General features: G+C 36.4%; 1 protein-coding gene and 2 long non-coding RNA genes across 5 annotated transcripts in view; 2 read left to right on the plus strand and 1 right to left on the minus strand.

Moving 5' to 3' along the window:
- The window catches only part of LOC148997375 (uncharacterized), a 497974-nt gene that overhangs the window by 67564 nt on the left and 407045 nt on the right, over window positions 1-23365 (plus strand). The gene's annotated exons all lie outside the window — the stretch shown is intronic.
- LOC120462467 (uncharacterized) lies at window positions 2394-8584 on the plus strand. 3 transcript variants are annotated; one of them, XR_016147172.1, is made up of 6 exons: window positions 2394-2417; window positions 3197-3271; window positions 3551-3638; window positions 5104-5274; window positions 8170-8244; window positions 8356-8584. It is a non-coding gene; the product is annotated as an uncharacterized LOC120462467 (long non-coding RNA). The 3 variants fall into 3 exon arrangements; XR_016147170.1 differs by having other exon boundaries at window positions 3197-3267; window positions 3510-3638; XR_016147175.1 differs by having other exon boundaries at window positions 3197-3267.
- Window positions 13480-23353, minus strand: LOC120459729 (uncharacterized). The gene is made up of 7 exons (XM_039647155.2): window positions 23097-23353; window positions 22589-22752; window positions 20725-20860; window positions 16740-16831; window positions 16267-16411; window positions 14192-14272; window positions 13480-13694 (listed from the first exon to the last, which is right to left on the minus strand). The coding sequence occupies exons 1-7, from the start codon at window positions 23299-23301 to the stop codon at window positions 13588-13590; spliced, it is 930 nt and encodes a 309-aa protein (XP_039503089.2). The 5' UTR covers window positions 23302-23353; the 3' UTR covers window positions 13480-13587.

The raw sequence follows: 23365 nt of genomic DNA on the forward strand, positions 1-23365 counted from the left end.
GTTTGCTGTAAACAAATCGAAGTATGACTGAAAAGGCAATATCAGAGCGGTTTTCTTCGTTGTTTTGTTTACCATTTACATGCCATTGTTGTATACCTCCAATCTTAACAAACTTCAAGAATCAAGTTTATGAAATGACCAACTTCTTAAAAGATGATTTCTTTGTAAAGAAATGCACGCACACACACTACTTGTTAAAATTAAAGTATGTAGTTCATAAATAACAATAAATTCTTGTTGTACCAGCAATATTTCCAAGTTTTGTTCTTCACTGTATAAATTTTAAATGTCACGATTTGCCAATGCAAGAGAGTACCGGCACCTTATTTCTCCAACTTCAAGCACTGGCCCTAATATTGTAAAAAAAAAAAAAAAAGAAGAAGAAGTATGGTTTGGAAATAAAATAAGCAAAAGCAAAATCCGCTTGAGACCATATGTTGTTTTTCCACTAAGAAAGAACCATTGTTATGTTGTTTTGATTGATACTGTGAAACTGCTTTGATACAATCTATGCTAAATTGTGAAAAGTGCTAACGTTATATAAATATATTTTACTTGTGTAAAGACATGGTAGCCAATTGATGTCTTTGAAAAGATGTTCAAAACAAAGTTAGGTGATTGTCAAGTTCTATAAATAGAAAAGTTTACAGACGCAACACTGTCTACTCAACAATTAAACCTAACTAGTTAAAAAGCCATTTAAAAACTACATTTGAAATAGAGATCCTGGTTAATAATACTTCAGAGAACGTGTGGGACCCTTACGGCGGGTTGTTTTTACACTTACCTGTGTTTCGTCGTGAAGCAATGTATTTCTTCTTTCTTCGATTGATATGTTAAAGTACTGCTGTAACGTTAAGTAACTAAAAACTGAAAAGATTGGAAAGTGTGTAAAATAAAACACTAGAAGATAGTCAAAGGATACGAAAAGTGAAAAGTGAAAATTCAAACACAATCCGCGCACGTTCGTGAGGCGGGACTTATACACCAGCAACGGAAGCTCTTCGCTGCAAGCGTTTGAGTTGCATATACTGCCCCCTACTGTACTGAAGGGAAATTGTTGAAATCTGTATGACTTGAATGAGTCTTAAACCTTTACATTACATGAAAACTTAAATTAATTCAATTTATATTTAAATTATATATTTAAACAACAACAAAAAATCTAATTAGGGACAATTTACAAATTGTTTACTTAAAAAAGTAATTGTTTACTTAAACGTTAAGGCTTTAGTTTAAATATGCTTTGCCACAAAAAAAGTTGTTATATATATATGCATGTATATTTGTGTGTGTGTGTGTGTGTGTGTGTGTAATTTATACTTATTTTCATTTTCTCAGCCAGTATACTTCTTGCAACTATGTCATCCAAAAAGGTAAGTTCAGAATCAAATCAAGTTTGGTTGATACTGGTAGTTTGAGGGGAGAATAAATAGATTAAATCTACAAGTTTACTGAAAAACATAATTTATCGGATCATTGGCAGAGACACCAGTACAGTAGCTTGATGACATCCAAAGAGCGTAGGAGGCAGTACAAAAGAATTTGGACAAGAGTGTCGAGGGCACAAAAGAAGGCAGCCAACAAACAAACTGTCAGTTCAGATGAGATGGCCAGCGTTCCTGATACTGAAAGTTTTAGTCACAACCAGCTCTTTGAGGAGGAAAATCATGTTTTTTCAGATCCAACCCTGTCAAGTTCTGAGAGTGAACAAGACAGTATAACCATGCCTCTCAGAGAACAACTATCTGAATGGGCATGTGCATTTCAAATTAAACATAATGCTTTGGATGCTATCTTAAGCATACTTAAAAAACATGGACATGAAGAACTCCCCCAAACAGCAAGGACACTCTTTGGAAACGAAAACCACTATGAACTTTCTAACAAAGATGGTGTCGAGAGTGTTAAGTTTAATGTGGCAGATCAACTGTCAAAGCATCTGAGCAGATATCCTGCATCTGTGACAGAGCATCTGCAGTCACTTGACCTTTCGATGAACATTGATGGGCTACCATTGTTCAAAAGCACGAACCTATCCCTCTGGCCAGTTCTCTGTTCCATAAACTTGTCACCCGAATGCATTTCCCCCCTCTGCATATCCATTGCTGCATCCAAACCCAAAACACTAAACTTTGTTGATGACATTATTCAGGAATTGGGAGAACTAATCCAGAATGGTCTGACCTAGGGAGGCAGATGCTTAAACATCCAAGCAACCTGATCTCACAGAATTCCGTGAAATGAACACGGACTCTTAACTCAAAATCCGTTGCAGTGTCACGGATTTGCCAAAAAATCCGTGATGTGCCCACGGAATTGATGCCTGTAAGTCAATGACAGGCAGCATGCGCGTGAGTGATCTCAGCATCGTCTACACTACGGCCATACAGCTAAAGTCTACAGCAACGGACTCTGTGAGTATGTTTATCCTTTTCAAACACACCGTTTTCAGGCTAGTAAGTGTTTATTTTGTTTTATGTACTTATTTTTTTATTGAAAAATATAATTTTGTTAGAAAACGTCGAGTTTTCTGAGAAATGTTTACGATACGGATGACAGAGATTGGCGGCGGAGGATTAACAGTTATTTTCTAACTGTTGACTTTAGTAATTATTAACTGACTGTTTTATGTTCTCGCATTAAATATTTTCAATTAGTTATTTTTTACGGTAGCCTATGTATTTTTAGACATGAGGGGAACTCGTTTTTCGTCAGTCTGAGGATAACCTAAAACAACCAGGCTAAACTAATAAACGGTCATAAAACGATGGACTGACTTTTTTCCAAACAATCATACATCTGTCCATTTATAATATTAACCCCTTACACTCAAGGGATTTTTAATTATTTTGTTTAAGTGACATGTGCTTAAAATTAAAGCAGCTCTTTTGTTGTGCGTTTACCGTGAAAAGTAGACCTGTCAATCAAAGACCTAGTTTAGTACAAGCGCGCATGCAACTAGACAGTCATACAAAGAAGTGGTTATAGTAAAGTGATAGTAAGTGAAGACACACAGCTATTCATAAAAATAGAGCCTTAACCTTTGTTAGTTAAACAAAATAGTGGTCTTTTCTGTTTTTTCAGTGAGTGATTTTTGTAAGTGATTGATCTAGAAGTCATCCTACAGTTCTGAATTGCCATTTTTTCATGTTTTCATGTCACTCCTTTTCATGTTTCTTCTTTTTCTCAACAGGAGCTACATACACCCCAAAGGCTCTTTTCAGAGCCCAGGCCCATTTTGCACAGCGTCTTTGCCTTTGTACAGTAAGTATGTGTTTTAATTGACCTCAAAGACAACTGAAACATCTTTAACTAATCTAGTTAAAAGTTATTTTGCACATGTTTTCCATTACACGAGAGTAGATGTTAAAACTTCATGCAGATTTGTACTCGGCTTTCGCCAAGATTAGAGACGTAGCTTTATAGTAAAATATGCTTCTCCATCCATTTACACTTCTTTCCATATGTTGGTGTGACTCCCCTTCTGTCCGGCATTACGGCTGCAGTGTACTTGCCGCGTCAGCACACACGACGGCTGGAACTACAGTATGGTCTTCCCAGTGGACCAGCACCACATCCATCTGGATTGAGACGAGTAGGGGACATCTCTAGGGTCTTCACATATTGATACACACGTATGTAATAACTTTCCCCTGTTTGCTTGTCTTGATTATTGGCATCCTAAGATCCTAAAAAATGTGACCTTTACCTGTCTCTGCCTTTACTGTCTGTACTATTGATTTTGAATCAGGAAAGCCTATACCTTATAGTGGAGCGAGTGGACTAGTAGCAAAGGAATGGTTTACAGGTAGGCCAGGGCAGTAATGTAGTGGAAATATTTATCTTTGACCTAAATAAGGCTACAGGAGAACTCCATTGTCAACATCAGGTTAATGCTGAGTGCTGTAACGTTGCAAATTTTATGTTTATGTTGGTATAGATATTTGTCAACTGTCTATCACTGTCAATAAAAGGTATTTTTTGTCACTCAGCAAATATGATAGAGGCATGGCAAACTCAAATTTTTCTGGACACGATAATTTACATTTGCATGCTTGTTTATTTTCCTCGTCGTCTCTCTCTGTCTCTCTATACCAAAGAGACTGGATGACAAACTCTCGGTTCCTTAGCGTGAACTAGAGCTTAGATTCTCTGCCCGAGCAAGGACTTGACCCGACCTGGGCTGACACTATCCTCGGGTCGGGCCTTAGATCTAGAGACGTGCACTCCCAACGCAATAGAGTGCGGCGCTGCACTAGATTCGATGGCCGAGTGCAAGTGGTAACTCAATCTGTGTGTGCGGGTTGCGGGAGAATAAACCGATTTGCGGTAGTCCCGCAAACTAAAAATATTTATTTATCAAACATATAAAAACTAATAGATTTTTAGTCATCTGCAAGAACAACTAAAACAAAGTAGTAACGATTTACAGGCTAGAGTTTCTATTTATAACATGTTTGCATTATTGAGCGATGTAGCCAATCACATGTTGATTTCTTGAACGCCAATCAGAAGCATTTAAGATATACTTCCCTCACTGCTCAAAACAGACTTTTTTTATTCAGTGATGAATTCTGTATGCTGGCAAATCCTCTAATTATAACAAACAAAGTGTAGCCTAGATATTATATGAGATTCATTGTGCAGTCAGCTTCATTGGTAATAACAGAGATGTGTGAGATCATGATGAACTGTCAGCTTTTTTGGAATTATTAAGGGAGCCCATTCAGTCATGCCAGACAATGCACGCAGTAGCTGCTTGCTTTATGTTAAATTAACAGTGGTTTGTGTGTTAATGTTTTAATAACAAATAATTTAGGGTATGGTCGGGTTTTGTTTACAACCATTTTATTTGTATTTTGGCTATTTATTCAAGTGCATTTTCTGTTAACCGGGACATTGCTTTTATTGTTTTTTGGTTGTTTTGTTCATTTATTTTGTATATTTAAAATGTTTTCCAATTTCAGTGAGCTTCATATGTTTTTTGACTTTTTGATCATCCTCTTTGTATCACACAGAGTATGTCACCCATGTCATATTTCTCTCTGTTCGATGTGATCAATATGATAACTAATCTTTGTAAAAACGTTTCATTTACAGACCATTGCAACTTAGATCACCATCACCACCACCATCCCCTGCATCAGACACCCTAAATCGTGCCCTTCATCAGACACCCTACAGTAAATGCACCACAAACAACACAGGCAAAGAAGAAGAAAACGCACGACAAATCTCCTCCAGCCCATCCCACATCATCGTATAGTAAAGGTAAGTGTCCCCTCTGTAGTAAACTGTGTCTACTTGAGTTTAGGGACCTGATGCAGTGTACTGCACAGGTCCACAGCGCATACCATAGTTTGGTGTTCCAGATATGATTTTGGAATTTTTTGGTAGTGTGATAAGCAGTGTTGTGCAAGTTACTTCCAAACTGTAATACATTAGGTATTACTTGTTACTGTTATTTAAAAGTAATTCATTACCTTCAGTGTTGGGAGTAACGCATTACAAAAGTAATACATTACAGTAACATATTACTTTTTGCTGTAACGCAGTAGTGTAAGGCATTACTAATCAATTTTCAGTAATATTTTACTCGTTACATGTTCAGTGAGGCTTGTATTACAGTTGTATTACAGTGTATTGTCTGCTTTTACTTCTTAAAGGCAACAGACTGTGTGAAAGTTTTAAAGCAATCTTTTAGTGCCAGTTCAGAGCGGTCGCGTCTGTAACATTGTTTTTTACTCATAAATGCGAACACGAAAACTAAAATAAAATGAAGATTTTAAGTTCTATGGAGACTGGAGCCAACCCTTTCTTATCCGATTTGCGCAGTGTAATTAACAGAATTACAAAAAATATATTTTGCCTCCTATTTTTTTGTCACGCATGAATGTGCGTCTTTTCCCTAATATTAAAAATAAAACATAGACTGATGTTTGTCTAATGTCTGGAGTCCTTTAAGGAAGTAGCCTATATACGTTTCAATACATGAATTTTCTGAGAATTTTTATTTCAAGTTTTGACTTTAAATGTCATGTCCATAATGCTGGACTTCCCCAATTTTAAATAATTTATCCTCAACTAGTTTTGTGGTGTAGGTCTACGTATTTTATAATGTTAACTTCAAATAATACTAATAGCCTAATTTAAAGATAAGGCAGCATTGGATATGGACGGTAAGGAGAATAACGCTGGAGTTGGAAGAGGTGTGTCGCGATTCTGTAGGTTCGTGGATGTGGCGAATCGCGATTTTGGTTTCATATTGCATATCGTTACAGCCCAAAAGTTAAGTTCTACTTAGTTATTTTGGTGAAAGTAACTCAAAAGTAATACATGAGTAATGTAACGCATTACAATTCTGGGACAGTAATATTGTAAGGTAATGAATTACTTTTAAATAACAGTAACAAGTAATACCTAATGTATTAGAGTTTGGAAGTAACTTGCACAACACTGATTACCTTACAATATTACTGTCCCAGAATTGTAATGCGTTACATTACTCATGTATTACTTTTGAGTTACTTTCACCAAAATAACTAAGTAGAACTTAACTTTTGGGCTGTAACGATATGCAATATGAAACCGAAATCGCGATTCGCCACACGACTCAGATCCACGAACCTAGAATCGCGACACACCTCTTCCAACTCCAGCGTTATTCTCCTTACTGTCCATATCCAATGCTGCCTTATCTTTAAATTAGGCTATTAGTATTATTTTAAGTTAACATAATAAAATACGTGGACCTACACCACAAAACTAGTTGAGGATAAATTATTTAAAATTGGGGAAGTCCAGCATTATGGACATGACATTTGCAGTCAAAACTTGAAATAAAAATTCTCAGAAAATACATGTATTGAAAGTAGGCTACTTCCTTAAAGGACTCCAGATATTAGACAAATATCACTCTATGTTTTATTTTTAATATTAGGGAAAAGACACACATTCATGCGTGACAAAAAAATAGGAGGTAAAATATATTTTTTGTAATTCTGTTAATTACACTGCGCAAATCGGATGAGGAAGGGTTGGCTCTCCAGTCTCCATAAAACTTAAAATATTCATTTTATTTTAGTTTTCGTGTTCGCATTTATGAGGAAAAAACAATGTTACAGACGCGACCGCTCTGAACTGGCACTAAAAGACTGCTTTAAAACTTTCACATAGTCTGTTGCCTTTAAGAAGTAAAAGCAGACAATACACTGTAATACAACTGTAATACAAGCCTCACTGAACATGTAACGAGTAAAATATTACTGAAAATTGATTAGTAATGCCTTACACTACTGCGTTACAGCAAAAAGTAATATGTTACTGTAATGTATTACTTTTGTAATGCGTTACTCCCAACACTGGTGATAAGTTAGCCAAGGTTTTCTGTCTTTCCAAGAGGCCGCAGTTAATATTCAAGAAGGAGGACTGGAGGACTGATATGGAAGCACATGGGTAGCAATAATCATTTTGAAATGTAATATGCAAAATGACAATGCAATATGTAAAATGGCATTGCATTGTGTATTTAAATTTATATTTTACATTCTAGCAACGTTTGTTGCAAAATGAAAATGAAATTACATAATTTACATTTGCCATTTCATACACTAGTTTTAATATGCATATTGAAATGCTTTATAAGTGTCAAAATTAAAATGAAAATGCATTACAGAAATAATTAGATATGTGTAACATGTTCAAGCAAAAACTGTGGCAAATTTAATGATCATTCAAATGTTACTTTTCTTAATTGCGTTTACACTCACAGTCAAGACACTTGCGATGAAATTAATCAAATTAAATCATGAAATTAATTTTCATTCAAATTGAATATTGCTACCCATGTGCTTCCATAGACTTTCCTGACTGTAAGCTATTTAAGACGCAGACAAAGAACACACTGACACACACTCGCAAACACACACACAAACACATATAGAGCACGGCACAGTTCTATGCAAAGTGGGGAATGACAGAAAAGGTTTGAGAACCACTGATGTGGAGTGACACTGGGTTAGCTCTGTTATTTTGACATGGGTTAAGATGAGTTGCTGCTGATAGAAATGTGTGGCAATTACTCAGCTCACTGACATTAGTTTATATTATTGTGATAAACTTGACTTACTGTTCACTCCAATAATTTGGTTTTTCTCTATTTTCTAGTGACGCCGCCGGATAATAATGACGGCCTGTGTGCTTTGCAGCCTTTTCCAGGGATCCTTCAGAGGACTAACAATGGTACGATATTTTATATGTAATGTATGCTACTGCACTTCTTACTCAGAACATCAGACTAAATTAGTAAAAGTATAAATTTGCTTTATTTATTTTTTATTTTGTTTCGTTTAGGTGCTGTGTTAAGAAATCCTACCCAACAAAATTCCACTGAGGCAGATGTAGAGATGACTGCGAGAAACTGGCTGCGGCTGAGGAGGGACAGGAAGCAAGAGGGCGAGCATCTTAAAGTGAAATAATTGATTGGACTGATTTTTCCTGTTTACCTATTTTGGAGGGAATTTCTTTTTGTTGTTGTTGTACTTTTCTATGTGTGATTTGATGAGTGTTAAAATAAATGATACTACTTTTGCAAAAACAAAAGTAAAAAATAAATGTTCAAGGTCATCTTCCGGTGCTCTCATTTTTATTATTTATTCTGGAAAACTCCTAGCTTAATTTGCATGACCATCAAACTTAATTTTAATATCACTGATCCATTCATTTTTTATGTTAGACTGACATTTCCCAGGTAGTAAGACTGTGTTTGAAATAGGCTACACCCTACACAAACAATCACTAACTTTCAATTTAACTTTCACTTCAATTTCATTTCAATTTAATTGCAATTGTCAAAATTGTTAGGGAAGAAATGTTACGATTAACAAATCATATTGTTATTGATTGTTGATAGACAATAGGCAACCTGTGTCCTTGGAACAATCTGACAGCAGTTAGCCTAAACAAATCAATAATTAGACATAACGGTGGGATCCTACTAGAGCGACGAAAAACATTCAGAAGCCTCGTTACCTTTGACTTAACACCGGAACAGCTGATTTTCAAGCATGCTGTGCCCTTTCCAGCGATGCAGACGAAAATCAGCTGTTCCAGTATTAAGTCAAAGGGAGCGAGGCAGGCGTCTGAATGTTTTCCCTGCTCTAGTGGGATCGCGCTGAATAGGTCATAATAATTATATCGGGTATACGTTGGCTCACGGTCGGCGATCATGTCGGGTATACGTTGGCTCGCGGTCGGCGATCGTTCTAAAACCACCGTCTTCCCAATGTCTTGCCGATTAGCTACCGATCTCCATAAGACATCTCACCGAGGCACTTTATGTCGGGCAGCCACGCGCGCCCCAACGTCGGCACGATCTAATTTGTTGTCTGGGATGTTGTGGTTTGTATAGTCACAGAGTGTGCAAATATCAAGGCCATATGAGACACAGACATCTTTTGACCGTATAAATACTATATTTTCTGAAGGCGAAGCACTGCTACTTGGGCAGAGTGATAACAATCACCTGAGACGCACCGTGACGAGAGCAGAGAGTTCGCTTCGCTCAGTGTTGAAATAAAGAGTCAGCAATTACTAATAGAAAAGCATAGTTTATCATGGGTGTTTGCTTTATTGTATGAGCTGTGACAATAAACAGGGGAGACCAGGTAATACAGTACCATTTTTCATTGATTTCCAACCAAAAACGCACCCATATTTATAAATATCACATGAATAAATAATTATTATTACAGGAATCAATATATTTTAAATGCAATTTAACCAAATGAACCAAATGTATTCAACAGTAGCCTATATAATATACAGTATTGCATTACTATAGGATAGAATAAGGGGAAAGTAATAGCACAAATTGTTTTTGCACAATGAACTCACAGCCTATCGTACCCTTTTGCACGCTCAAGTTCGTTATTTCCATGGTTATTTCAAATTTAGGCTATATATAGGCGCGCCGCGCGCAGGGTGCAAGTTCAACGCGGTAAACGCGCTCGTTTTTTTTTTCCCAAGCGCGTCCGCACCGCATAAAAACATATTCATACCCTAATCATATAATAGTGTCACTAACGTTACATTAGATCTGGCTAATAATGGCACTGTTACAGTAGGTCATCTAAAAACATAACGGAACACTTAGGCCTACCTCAGCCGCAGGTGATCCACTTGTCCTGTCTGTGCTATCGGGATGGCCGTATCCTTCAGCACATTATGGTCCGTGTGGCAAATTCCATTTTTTCAAAATAGTCGTCCTCATTGAAATGTACCGAGCAAACATAATGTCCCTTGATAATCTTAGGTGTGTTTGGATAAATATCCAGAGTAAGTTAGCCATTTCTTCATCCAGTCAGCGTTTTTAGTTGGAATTCTGTGAAACATGGTATTACCTCCCCTGTTTACTGTCGCAGCTATTTACAATAGAGCGAAAACCCATGACTCTAAACTACGCTTTTACTATTTATAAATTGCTGACTCCTTTACCCAAACACCGAGCGAACTCTCCGCTCCTCACCATGGCGTGTCTCCGGTGATGCGGTTATTACGCCGTCAAAGTAGCAGTGCTTCGCCTTCAGAGAATAGTTCCCAGGTTTTATACGGTTAAAAGATGTCTGTGTCTCATTTGACTTTGTTATTTGTACATTATGTGACTATACAAATCACAACATGTAAATAGGAAAACGTTTGCGTTATTTTGCCACTCATTTGGATCAGTATGAAAGCTGCAACCAGTCACATCCAGTCTTTGTGCTAAGCTAGGCTAGCGGTGGGTGCATCAAACAGACTTATAGCACGCACGGAGATGAAAAAGGTATGTATGGACTTATCTAACTCTGGGGGGTAAGGTGAATAGGCTAAAGTCCCAAAAAGTCGGAGTGTTCCTTTAAAAGAATTAGGAGTGCTTAGTTACTTTCAGGGCACAATGGAAAATCAGCAAGTGTTTTTAATAAAGGATAACACAATAATAAATGTACAAGCAAAACCATTTAACTTCTTAGAATTCAAGTCTGACAAATGGTTATATATACAGTATATATATATATATATATATATATATATAGCTAGCATATATATATATATATATATATGGATGAAGAGTTGCAAGATGCAAGCCTAAGTGCCATTTGAAATTTTCTTCTCAAATGATCATATAGGCTATGGTAAATATTTGTGATCTAATGGTACATTTAATGTAATTTTACTGTAAAATATCGTTAGATTTAGTTGTTGAAAGTGAAAAAGAACCACTCATTGTATTGAAACAACGTAAATTGACATTCCCACAATCCCCTGCGTGACACGCCACATTTGATTATTCTTTGTTGAAATAACTATGGTTCTTCATAGTTTTCTTAGTTTTTTTGTAATCACTTATGTACATTAGGGTTTTATGTTACATGCAATGTTGTTAAATTAGTGTTTATTGCATTTTTTAAATGTCATGTGTGTTACCATGATGGTGTTTAATGTTTGAGCAAATCAGACTGCGCAGCTCGTTTTCATGTGATGAGCCTCATAATTCATGTGACTCATCTCTATTGTGAGTGATCGTTATGAATGTATTAATAACAACACATATGTATCACGGTTTAGGTGATATTAACTGTAATAGTTATGGTAAATAATACGTATTAAAATAAAATCTGTGAAATTATATCTAGTCATTCCTTCCCGTGATAGAGCATCCCAGACAGAAGCAACAATAGTTTACTTTAAATAAAATAAAATAGTTCGGGTAACCAAATGATAACCGGGTGGAAAATGAGCTTAAAATGGAAACACAAAGTGACTTCTATAAACAAGCTCAAGTAAAGGACTAGATGTTACAATCCCGGAATCCACATATCCTACGATGGATAAACTATAAGGGACTCTTATATTGAAATGTCTATGCTTTATTTTAGATTTGCAGGCTGACGCTCAAATCGATCAAACCGAGAAACTGCAACTTATTAAGGAGCTTTTATCACTTTCCAAAAGTTGTCGCCTTTAGTGGGGTTTTGCGTCTGCTTAAACTGAAATGAATATGAATACCTACTTACCTTTTGTTTTTGACTTGAAGTTAAATAGTCACATTCTTCATAGTATCGTTTGCAGGGAAGATTCCATCGCATGATCCTTTGGCGTTTTAATTTATTTTATTGATATGGAACGGAAATACTGTGAAAAAAAAAAAAAACTGACATCACCCGGGGCCCGGGGGAGTCTGTCCTGACCGGTCCTGACCTGCTGTAATACGTTTTCTAGTTAAGCACCGGAGATCTGACATCACATTATAGAGTGCCAAAGTGATGAAGTCAATTTTGTAGGACAACCCGGAAGCTAGCGGCGCATGGGTTCCCCGATCGAAAAGCTATGCATTTTCCCCTTTTGGAAAATCGCAAAAAACAAGATCTGTGTTTAACAAAGAGTTGTGACCCTTACACCTTTTGTCTATCAAGATAATCTTTACAAGTTAATCCAAAACTCATACATTTTGAAGCCTGTATAAAGTTTTTTTTTAAAAAACAGACACAATAAAGTTTAAAAAACCACAAGCAGGTAATAACTGGTCTGTTTTATGTCATAGATCAAAACTTGAAAATATTTTGAGGCTTTGTTAACCACAGAGCTTATTTCAGGCGATTTAGCAAAAACCCTTTCAAAAATCCCATAGACTTTAGAGCGAGGGAACCAGGAGTGCTAAAATGCTAACTCACTCCCGCGTTTTGGCCTACAAAGTGACGTGATAACTACAGCACTTTATAGTATAGACCAAGTCACAGTATAGGTAACGTAGGTATCACCATATCTATGGGTATCACAAGTTTAAATTTTGCACATATAATTTAAACAGATAAATTCTAATTAACGTAACGTTACCTATTCCGTGGCATATTAACAGACCCGCTTCTTGCTGATCCACAAAAATTGCGGGAAAAATCAAACGCCGGCCTGGGTGACGTAGAATTAAAAATTCTCTGCACCTCCGAAGGCTCCGATGATCTTTGGTTTTGAGTAATGTTACCAACCCATACAGAAATGTAATATATGTAAATATATGTAAATTACATATATAATGTCAGTGCAAAATTCATATATATAAAACACATGTACAAATATGAAACATATATTTCAAAATATAGCAAAAATGGCCATTTTCATGTAAGTGCCATATATTTTCCCATATATGCACATAAATGTAAAATATATACAAAACGCATATATGTAAAACGCATATATGTATATATATTTCCATAGTACATACTTTCACTTATATTAGGGATACAGATATGCTTCTAATATGATGATACCATGTACTTTAACTTATATTATTGGCATAAATATGTTTATATATATATATATATATATAGACTGCACATATATTTGTACTCATTTCACAGAACACTCAATTCCAAGTCTTTTCAAATACAAACTTTAATGATTTTTTTTCAAGTACAAGTTCAAGTACATAAGTTCATTTAAAGTAAAAGCACTTTTACCCCTCAGTATTAAAAGTTCAGAATTCTATTTTATTCTACTTTCACATTTAAACTATTTCCAAAATCACTCACTGGGGTAACACACTCATTTTTAATTAACATTTTTCCTGGACATTGCCAGTCTTAGCTCTGCCATCTTTCCATTCAGGGCTGTTCCGATCTGGCCAGCTGAAACGGAGTGCTTTGACATAACTGCATCTGAGAAGGTAGATTTTAAAGAAAAAAAAAATTTAGGTATAAAGCAGACAAAACACTGGTAAATAAACTTATCACCAAGATATATTGCAGTATTTTCTTTATTGCAGTTTCTTCTAGTGTCAGTAAAATTGAGTGACAAAGTACGCGAGTATTCAAACAAGGCCACACTTGCAATGCAATCAGAGTGTAAGCATGGCAGCCAGTTTTCCACCAATTTAATTTGCAGACAAAATAGGGTCATAGTGCCGAACACCACCACCACCTCTTATCGAAACTTTTTTTTTGGAACATCAAATGGTAACCACTTTTAAAATTGACTTCGATCAGTGTTGTAAAATGGCTGTCATCCTGCTACACAGAAAATTAACTATGTACAGTCATGTACAGCCCAGTGCACAGGATTTTAAAATGTTGTCAGCCCAGTAGATAATTTGACTAGGCTCACATCACTTTAAATACAGACCATTGGCAGATGTCAAATAACAAAGTCAACTTACCCATTATTGCTTTTACTTTGATTTCATCCAGGCCGCTTCTTCTCTCCCCATCTCCCACCTTTGAAACCTTGGATTCCCCTCCTGAGGACAAAAAGTTTTTCAGTATGAAAAATAACCAGTATATAGTTTACGTTCTCATTATCAGCAGAATGACAATTAAAATGGTTGAAAGCACACACATACACACAGTCGGTCCATTTAAACACTTAAATGGTAAATAGACTGCATTTATATTGCTCCTCCTACCTCCTACTACTTTCTACTCCTACGAGCACTCAAAGCGCTTTACAATCTATGCCTCACATTCACACACCAGTGGCACAGGCTGCTATAAAGTAAATATTGAGTGAAGTTCAAATGTGTGCATGTCCTCTTCATAGACGCTGAAAACACCACAAGTGTCAGGCACACTTCAGTGTAGTACTAGAGCAGTGATTCCCAACTCCCGGTCCCCGGACCGGTGCCGGTCGGTGAACCCGTTAGTACCGGGCCTTGAAATGTTCCCAGAATTTATTATTATTTTAAAATAATAATAATAATTGTCTTTTTAAAACGCTTTTTAACATGTTACGTTATTTAATCCAAAAAAATAAATAAATAAAAATAAATACAAATTTTAAAATGAGTTTCTTTGAGCGCCTTGCGATTGCTTAGCAACGTGTCATATCTGAACAGACTGCAAGATAAAGCGCAGTGCGTGCAGCTGAAGTGACCGAAGAATGAGGAGAGATGAGCGGGCTCAGCAAGCTCATTTCATTGCAGACTGTTCCGGTAAAAGGAAAGGTGATGACCAACTTGAAATAAAAAGAAAGAAAAAGAAAAATTCAAGCTTCATTCGTAAGTACAATACCTCATACATTAGGTATAGATTCAGGACAACAGGCGATTCCGTGGCGTCAAATCCATTGTGTGTAATTTGTGGTGAAAAACTCTGCAATGAAGCCCTCAAACTGCAGCGGCACAACACCACCAAACACCCAACTCAAAACAGAGGAGGTTTTTTTTTAGTATGTACTATGGTAGTCAATGGGGAATGAGATCTGTTTGATCAAAACATTCTTCTAAATATCTTCCTTTGTGTTCAGTAGGGGTGTAACGGTACATGTATTCGTATTGAACCATTTCGGTTCGGTGCGCATACAAATCGAACGATTGCTTGGACCATTTTTCCTGCCGGCAACATTCGCACTGACGCGGCCAACACATCGTTGCGCAACAAACTGCGCTACTCATTATGTGCTTCACGGATTATGTGCTTCACGGATCGTTTATCAGTTCGGACCAGCAACATCTGTGCAGCGCGAGCCGATCTCGATCAAGCAACACTGTTAAGCAACACTACACCGCGCTAAGAGATCCGGTAAAGAAAACATTTGAATTCGCCACTGAGGTAATAACATCGCTCTAGTGATGAGATCTAGTGAGATGCATTCACATTTCTCCGTTATTAACCATAGATCTCTATTAGATCAAACAGCGCTGTCGTGGAAACCAGGAGAAACATTGTGCCGTGAATAAACTAGTAATACTTTACCTCCACAGACCAGCAACATTCACCATGGATTTAATATAGTAACACTAACTGGGACCAGTTTGGCTGTAATGGTGAAATGCTTTCAAGTACTTCACACATCTTTTTCCAGCACTTCAAAACTCAAATATTATCTAAATAAATATATATTTAAATGTTATTTTTAATGTGATGACCAAAACATTATTTGTTCATCCTTCAAAGATGAGCCCCATTTATAAACCTGAAAGTTTCAAGATCTAGGAAAACTCACACTTATTTAAAAATATTTTTTCTTTAAACAAATAGGACATTTCTCTGGCATTTCTTTCTTTTGCTGTATCGAAAATGTACCGAACCGTGATTTTTGTGTACCGTTACACCCCTAGTGTTCACATAGAGGTTTGGAACAACATGAGGGTGAGTAAATACTGACAGAATTTTCATTTTTGGGTGAACTAACCCTTTAAGGTAAAAATTCTTAGTGTTGCTTTAACATAACAAATGTGACCATAGAATAAGCATCTTTAAACACACTCTACACTACTGTACAGACAACACTAACCTCTCAAATTACTTTTGATGAGTGTTTCAATGTCAAACACCCCAAGCAGCAAAATCCTTGCCATTGAAGTCCCACTGGATGCCTGGCAAGCAGAGCGCCACACATTTCTAGAGACATAAACTCCTGAACCTGGGACAATTTCTTCCTGTTGAAAAAAATTAAATTGATAGGCTTAAAAGTTTCAATTCAGTATAGTAAACAAAATATCCAGCATTCCAGATAAATTTGTCTGTTGAAATTGGTCCCAATAGTATTATGTCAAGCATTCCTGGTCCCTCCTGTCAATTTTGGATATTTAATATTATCAATAAGTCAAAAAGAGCCATTGCCACAAGGTACCAGGAAATTTGGGAGATTAGATTGGGACAAATTTACAGTAAATTGTATTTGATTATGATCAATTAATATAGAAGACAAGGTAATTGCAAGCAGTTCACATACTTTCCAACAGCACTGCATAAAAAAGTACTCACTATTTGAACAGGGTTTGAAGGACTGGGGAGAGACCCTTGACTCCCGAGGTGCATGGAGCTTCTATTGAGCATCTCTTTTATCTGAGGTATCTCTGCATCAACAGAAAAAAATGGAAGTGAAAGAATGTAGCCAATAAGTATCCACAAGTTTCCGAGGGGCGCTCCTGTAAAAAATAAAGTGGGTGAAACTTCCGGTGACGCGGCGGAAGTAGCATTCCAATGATATTTTGTGTGTTAGTTAGCGAAGAGGCTAGCTGTTTTTCGGAGAATTATTTTACTATTTAAAGACGCAAATCTTTACGAGAGATGTCGTTACGGAGCTCAGAGACAACATGTGCTGTTTGCGGTTGTATGTATAACCGGACTAAACTAATTTAGTGGCTTAAACGTGATTGTTTTGAACATAAGCTGAAAACGAAATCAGAGTGATCCTGCCAGAGCCCGTCTCTGATCCTGCCAACGACTGTAGTTTCCATCACCTCCCAAAAGACGACGAATCTTCCTGTGTACATTTGTTTAAATTCTTAATGTTCTATCAGCATGTGATTGGCTGTTCGCTACTGATGTTACACCTAAACTCAGGATCAAAGCCTGTGTTGACAGAATACCAAATGTGCCAGTTAATGTATTCAAGTAGCACATTCATTTATAATTTTGAATAAACTCCAAAACACAATGACTAAGTGTGTATTTTTTATTTGAATTGTTTTTCAGCTCACACAACTGTCTGTCACCATGCCTTGATGAGTATTGATTATTAATAATGTTATTATAATACTCACAATCAACTACTGCGGAGGGTAAAGGTACTGTTATTTAACCCTTTTGAATTTCGTTGAGGTTGTGTTCCCACATCGTTAGCTAGTTTGGATCGCTATAACTTGAATGACTGTCAACTGTTGAATAAACGAGTGTGAAGTATGTTAAGTTACGCTTTGTTTACTTCCAACCGGAAGTCGCGCCCACTTTTGACGCAAGGCCTCATGGGGCGTAGGAAACTTGTGGATAAGAATAGAAGTTAAATATCAGGGCTCGAGACTAACGGCGTCCTATCGTTTAGGACGAACAAAAATATTCTCCAGGACACCAACAGGACGAAAGACATTTTGAATGTGTGTTCACAGGGCTCGAATTTCGGCACGGGATTGCGGGTATTGCGCATAATTCTAATCATTCCAGCAAGTCTCTCATTTATAATGCGGGATATTCCAGCAATCGTAATCCACACAGATTATAAAATCAAATCATTCTTTTAATAACTATCTGCCATACGCAATTTAAAAACAGCGTGAGTGTTCAGTGGTGCCGCGTCTTCTCTTCTCTAAAAAATGTGTTGTGGAAGGCAAGCATCAAGCGCTGCCGCGGTAATACACACTCGCGTTCAGGACTCGGGACATGACGGAACATTCACTTGCACAAACGGGCAGTGCATCGTGAAAGAAGTGCATCGTTACCATTTGCACGTCTATTTAGTCTTACCAGTTTAAACATTCAAGCGATTTTAAACTAATCAGTGCTCGCGCGCTCTCTGGGATGATTTTCTATAAGCGCACATTCATAGAAAAACTGTCTCAAGAATAGCTGGCCAGTAACAAAAGTTATTTTTCATGGATTATATTGCTTTAATACGCAAAACTGTGTCAATTTCAGCTTTGTGAGTATAATAGTGTAAACACAGTCGGTTTGTCTTTCATAAGCATAAAACGCATGCCAGTATAATGAACGGAGTTTCCGTGCACTAGCTCTTAAAGTGACAGCAACCATATGTGTCGGTCATTAATTTTGTCGTCAAAACAATAAAAGAGATCTTTAAGTGTTCAGAATCAGGATTAATAGCCTAAGGTTTCCGACCGACCCAGTCAATTTATGTGCGACCCAAATTCATTTTATGAGCTTGGGGAAGAAATAAAAAAAATTAAATACATACACAAATAAAATACTTTGAGGCGAACTATAAATTTGCGTTTTTGTACAGCACCGTCTTTTTATAGCACGCGATGCGACAGTCAACTTCTCTGAATATTAATTAAGCATTTTGGGCATGAACATGTAATAGTAAAACGATTGACATTGAAAAACGACACCGAATGATTACAATATTTAATCCAAATAAAGTGTTTCTTACTGATGTTATTCATCTGTTTTCACACGTTTCAGCGTCGTGGTCACTAGTGTAGACGAACACTGACACCCTGTGGTGAAATAATGGCGTATTTTTAACAGCCGCAGCTTTCTCGGATTGGCTTGGTTTGGATTTAAACTTAATGTTCCGATGAGTTTTGAAAATTCTGCACACGGTAAACATCAGAACATCCCTTCTCCTGTCAATAAAAATGTCCAAAATATAAAATCTTATTACAGACACACATTTTAGGTGGTGTTTGTTCAACTCATTGACCGCAGTACATTGAAAATAAACGTAACCGGAAATAAGTGATATGTATTTTTTCCAAACGGAAGTGTGTCACGAAGCTCAGTGCAAGTAGTCCATAGTTTTGAACTTTAACAGTGCACCCGCCTACAAGGAAGGAAATGTTTCTCAATGGAGAGGGGCCAGACTATGTACAAATTAAATGTACTAGAGTCGGGTTGAACCAGGCTAGAACCATATGACGCATCTCACAGGAACTCATCCTGTTTTCATTACTGAATGATTCATTGTGATTAATTGTGATATTTTTAGGTCAAACCGTTCTTCTTAATTTGGACTTCTCTGTGCATGCTCTTTGAGGTGGTGACCATAGACCTGCATTATATGACTGACAGACAAGAACGGTTTGACCTAAAAATATCAAAATTGAAACTACTGCGGAAACAAAGACACCTACATCTTGGATGCCCTTGAGGTAAGCTAAAACATATCAAAAATTAATTTCAAAGTCAACCATCCCTTTAATGTCGAGCCCTGAATAATTTCCTACCTATCCCTTGCTGCCACTGGGGAAAAAAAAAATCCCTACCGACCCATGACCTCAACTGACAACCAACCGGAACCAAACTTTTTTTTTATGCCCAAGTATTTCATTTTTTCAGGACTAAAGTACTATACAGTGTTATTTTCCATTTGATTACTTTATTCAGTTTCTGTCTATGAATACTAGCGTTAGACCAATTTAAAAACTTTTCTCTTTACCTGTCTTTATTCTATTGTATTTATTTGTGCAACTTTTTTCAATTTAATTGAACAGTTTAAATCAAGCTTCATGTTGTGTAAATTCTTAACAACATTACTGCATTGTAAAAATGCAATGAGCGCAAACATTCAGGCAAGATAAATAATATTCAAATAAAATTTTGTTTGGCAAAAATTAAGGTATTTTTTAAGTCACAGTAGTTAAATCTGTATCTGTATTGCATGTTCAAACTTAAAATCATTCATTTTAACTGCTTAATAGATTTTTCCTCTGGAAGTATGTAGGTTTGAAAATTTTAGAGAAATTATAAATTAATGCATTACAGTTCAACTAAACCATTATATTTTAGTAATCTGAATTGTTTTAGTTAACTAACTATGGATGATAATAACAAATTACAGAAACAACATTTTTATTTTAGGACGGTCGACATTCACTTTAGGACGGTTCAAACTGTTTTTCAGGACGGTTCTAAGACGGAGGTGAAAAAGTTAGTCTGGAGCCGTGTTAAGTCTCTTTTGATCCTGTGAGGTAAATTCAGTCTCTGCATTCCCATCAATGTATTAGTGAGACACACTGTTGAAAACATCACGCTTCTTAGTCATTTTAAAATATTAATGTGATGATGTAAGTCCCCAAATACAATTTACACCGGCCAATTTTTCTGTGTGGGATGGCAGGCCACCACAGTCTGGTCAATGAATAGGAAATATTGGCAGATCGAGTTTTATGATCTGGCAAAACAAAAGCCCTGACTATTTAAGTTCAACTGTGTGTGTGTGTGTGTGTGTGTGTGTGTGTGTGTGTGTGTGTGTGTGTGTGTGTGTAGAATGGAAATATAATACGTTTACCTGTGAAGATGAATTTTTTTATTTCTAGCAATTCTTGACGCACAAGTGAGAGCTCGTTGTCACTATTTTCTTCTTGTTCTTTCAAGGAAATGGAAGCTAGGATTTCCGACCCTTGATTGTGAATGGCACTGGCAGCCTGTGGCAACATACACATGTTTTTAATTAAAATAATTATATATATATATATATATATATATATATATATATATATATACACACACATATATATATATATATATATATATATATATATATACACACACACACACACACACACACTACCGGTCAATAGCTTAAGATCAGTAAGATTTTTTATGTTTTTAAAAGAAGTCTCTTCTGCTCACCAAGGCTGAAATTTTTTGATAAAAAATACAAAAAACAACAACAGTAATATTGTGAAATATTATGACAATTTAAAATGACTTTTATGTTAATATATATTAAAATTCCTCTGAAAAAAAAGCTGAATTTTCAGCATCATTGCTCCAGTCTTCAGTGTCACATGATCCTTCACAAATCACTCTAATATAATGATTGTCACGAACGCCGGTGAAGATTCCCCTGTCGGCCACCGGAGGTCTCACTCTCCTGAATACTAAACATTAACCCTGAACTACACTTCCCAAGAACCCACATACAGGGACTGATTACAGCACACCTGATCCTCATCACCAGACTATTTAAACCCTGCTTCTCACACACATTGCGAAGTCTTGTTTGCCCCGGTTACATTTCTGAGCGGTATTCTCATCGTATTTTCTGCCTGTGTTTTGACCCTGCCTTGGATTAACGACTACGACTCTTCTCAGCCTGCCTTTTGATCTCTGTTTCATCCGGACTTTCTCTCCTGTTGTCAGCTGCCTGTCCTGAATCTCTGCCTGTTTTGACTACGATTTCTGCCCTGTCTCTGATACTGTTGTCTGCCCTGGTATTCCGACCCATGACTGTTTTGTACACTGAGCTTGCTATATTTGAATAAACTGCACATGGATTCTACTCAGCCTGCGTCTTCGTTACAATGATTTGCTGCACAAGAAACATGTATGATTATTATCCATGTTGAAAACAGTTTTTTACATTTTTATTTCAGGATTCTTTGATGAATAGAAAGTTCAAAAGAACAGCTTTTATCTGAAATGGAAAGCTTTTGTTACATTAAACACTACCCTTTAAAAAGTTTGGGGTCAGTAAGAATTTGTATTTCATTTTTGGGGGAAATAAATACGAAATCAATACCATTCATCAAGGATGAGTTACATTGATCAAAAGTTACAGTAAAGACATTTATAATGTTAGAAAAGATTCTAATTAAATAAATGCTGTTTTTGAACTTTCTATTCATCAAAGAATCCTGAAATAAAAATGTAAAAAACTGTTTTCAACATGTATAATAATCATACATGTTTCTTGAGCAGAAAATCATTATATTAGAGTGATTTGTGAAGGATCATGTGACACTGAAGACTGGAGTCTTTTGAGTCTTCTGAATTCTGCTTTTTTTCAGAGGAATAAATTACAGTTTGATACATATTAACATAAAAAAAAGTCATTTTAAATTGTCATAATATTTCACAGTATTACTGTTTTCAGATGCAAAAGCCTCTATGTACCATTTGAAATTTTGTTCTAGAATGACCATTTTTATCAAGCTTGTGTATTTAAGTTCAGTAATTTCACTTAAATGACAATTAATAGGTAATCTTCATTGCCATTTAAGTGAAATTACTGAACTTAAATATACAAGCTTGATAAAAATGATAATTTTAGAAGAAAATTTCAAATGGCACTTAGAGGCTTTTGCATCTGAACTCTTCATATATATACAGTATATATATATATATACACACATTAAACAATAACTCACTTTGGTTCCACTGACTGTGGCCACGGCAGTAGGGGGGTCATCCTCATCCTCATCCTCGTCCTCCCACAGACGTTTGGCAACACGTTTTCTCTTCCCTACAATGGCGTCGTCTTCGGAATCTTTCTTCGTCCGTTTGTCCAACTTTCGCTCCAATGTATTAATGTCTATTGCAAAGAAATACCTGTCACCATTGCCACTAACACACTAGTTACCAACAATGGTCTGAGTTAAAGAATAATATAATGCCCACTCAATATGATATCACATTATTATCAATATCACATATAGATCACTCATATCGGAAGAAAGCCGTTCATTAACGTTATCCTGCATAACCTCAAGGTAACATTAGCTATAGAAAGTCAAAGGAAGCTTTCTCAGCAAAACGTATAAGTTGACTTTAACTAAACATTCCGTAGTTTGGTTATTAATTATCTGTTAAACATCATAATATCCCTGTTTAACTAATAAAGCAGTAAAAAAAAAAAATAACGAGGGTTTAACTTACCTCCAACCGATTGAACGGTAGCCATATAAATGGGGAATCCTCCTTTTGGTCGTTTTCCCACACCCCACTCGACGGCAAATTCATCTTCGTAGGTAATCACGCCGTTTACAAAACTTTCCAGATCAAAATTTCGTATGTATTTAATGTGAACAATACTAAATTTCCCCTTATCATCCCCGGCACACCATTTCACAAGCGCATACATGTCCACTTCTCCTTGCCCGGTCGTCGTCGTTTAACGTTTCTCAGGTTTACGCGGGAAAGTTACT

The sequence above is a fragment of the Pimephales promelas genome, chromosome 2, assembly GCF_988280905.1.
Source record: "Pimephales promelas chromosome 2, fPimPro1.hap1.1, whole genome shotgun sequence".
NCBI classification, from domain to species: Eukaryota; Metazoa; Chordata; class Actinopteri; order Cypriniformes; family Leuciscidae; genus Pimephales; species Pimephales promelas.

What these genes read in the sequence shown, in the direction of transcription:
- LOC120459729 (XM_039647155.2), bottom strand. Translation starts at nt 23,301, where the DNA reads ATGTATGCGCTTGTGAAATGGTGTGCCGGGGATGATAAGGGGAAATTT. An exon ending in CCACAGTCAGTGGAACCAAA is followed by an intron (nt 20,861 to 22,588) that starts GTGAGTTATTGT and finishes ATGTTGCCACAG; the next exon opens with GCTGCCAGTGCCATTCACAA. An exon ending in AAAAAAATTCATCTTCACAG is followed by an intron (nt 16,832 to 20,724) that starts GTAAACGTATTA and finishes CTGTTGATGCAG; the next exon opens with AGATACCTCAGATAAAAGAG.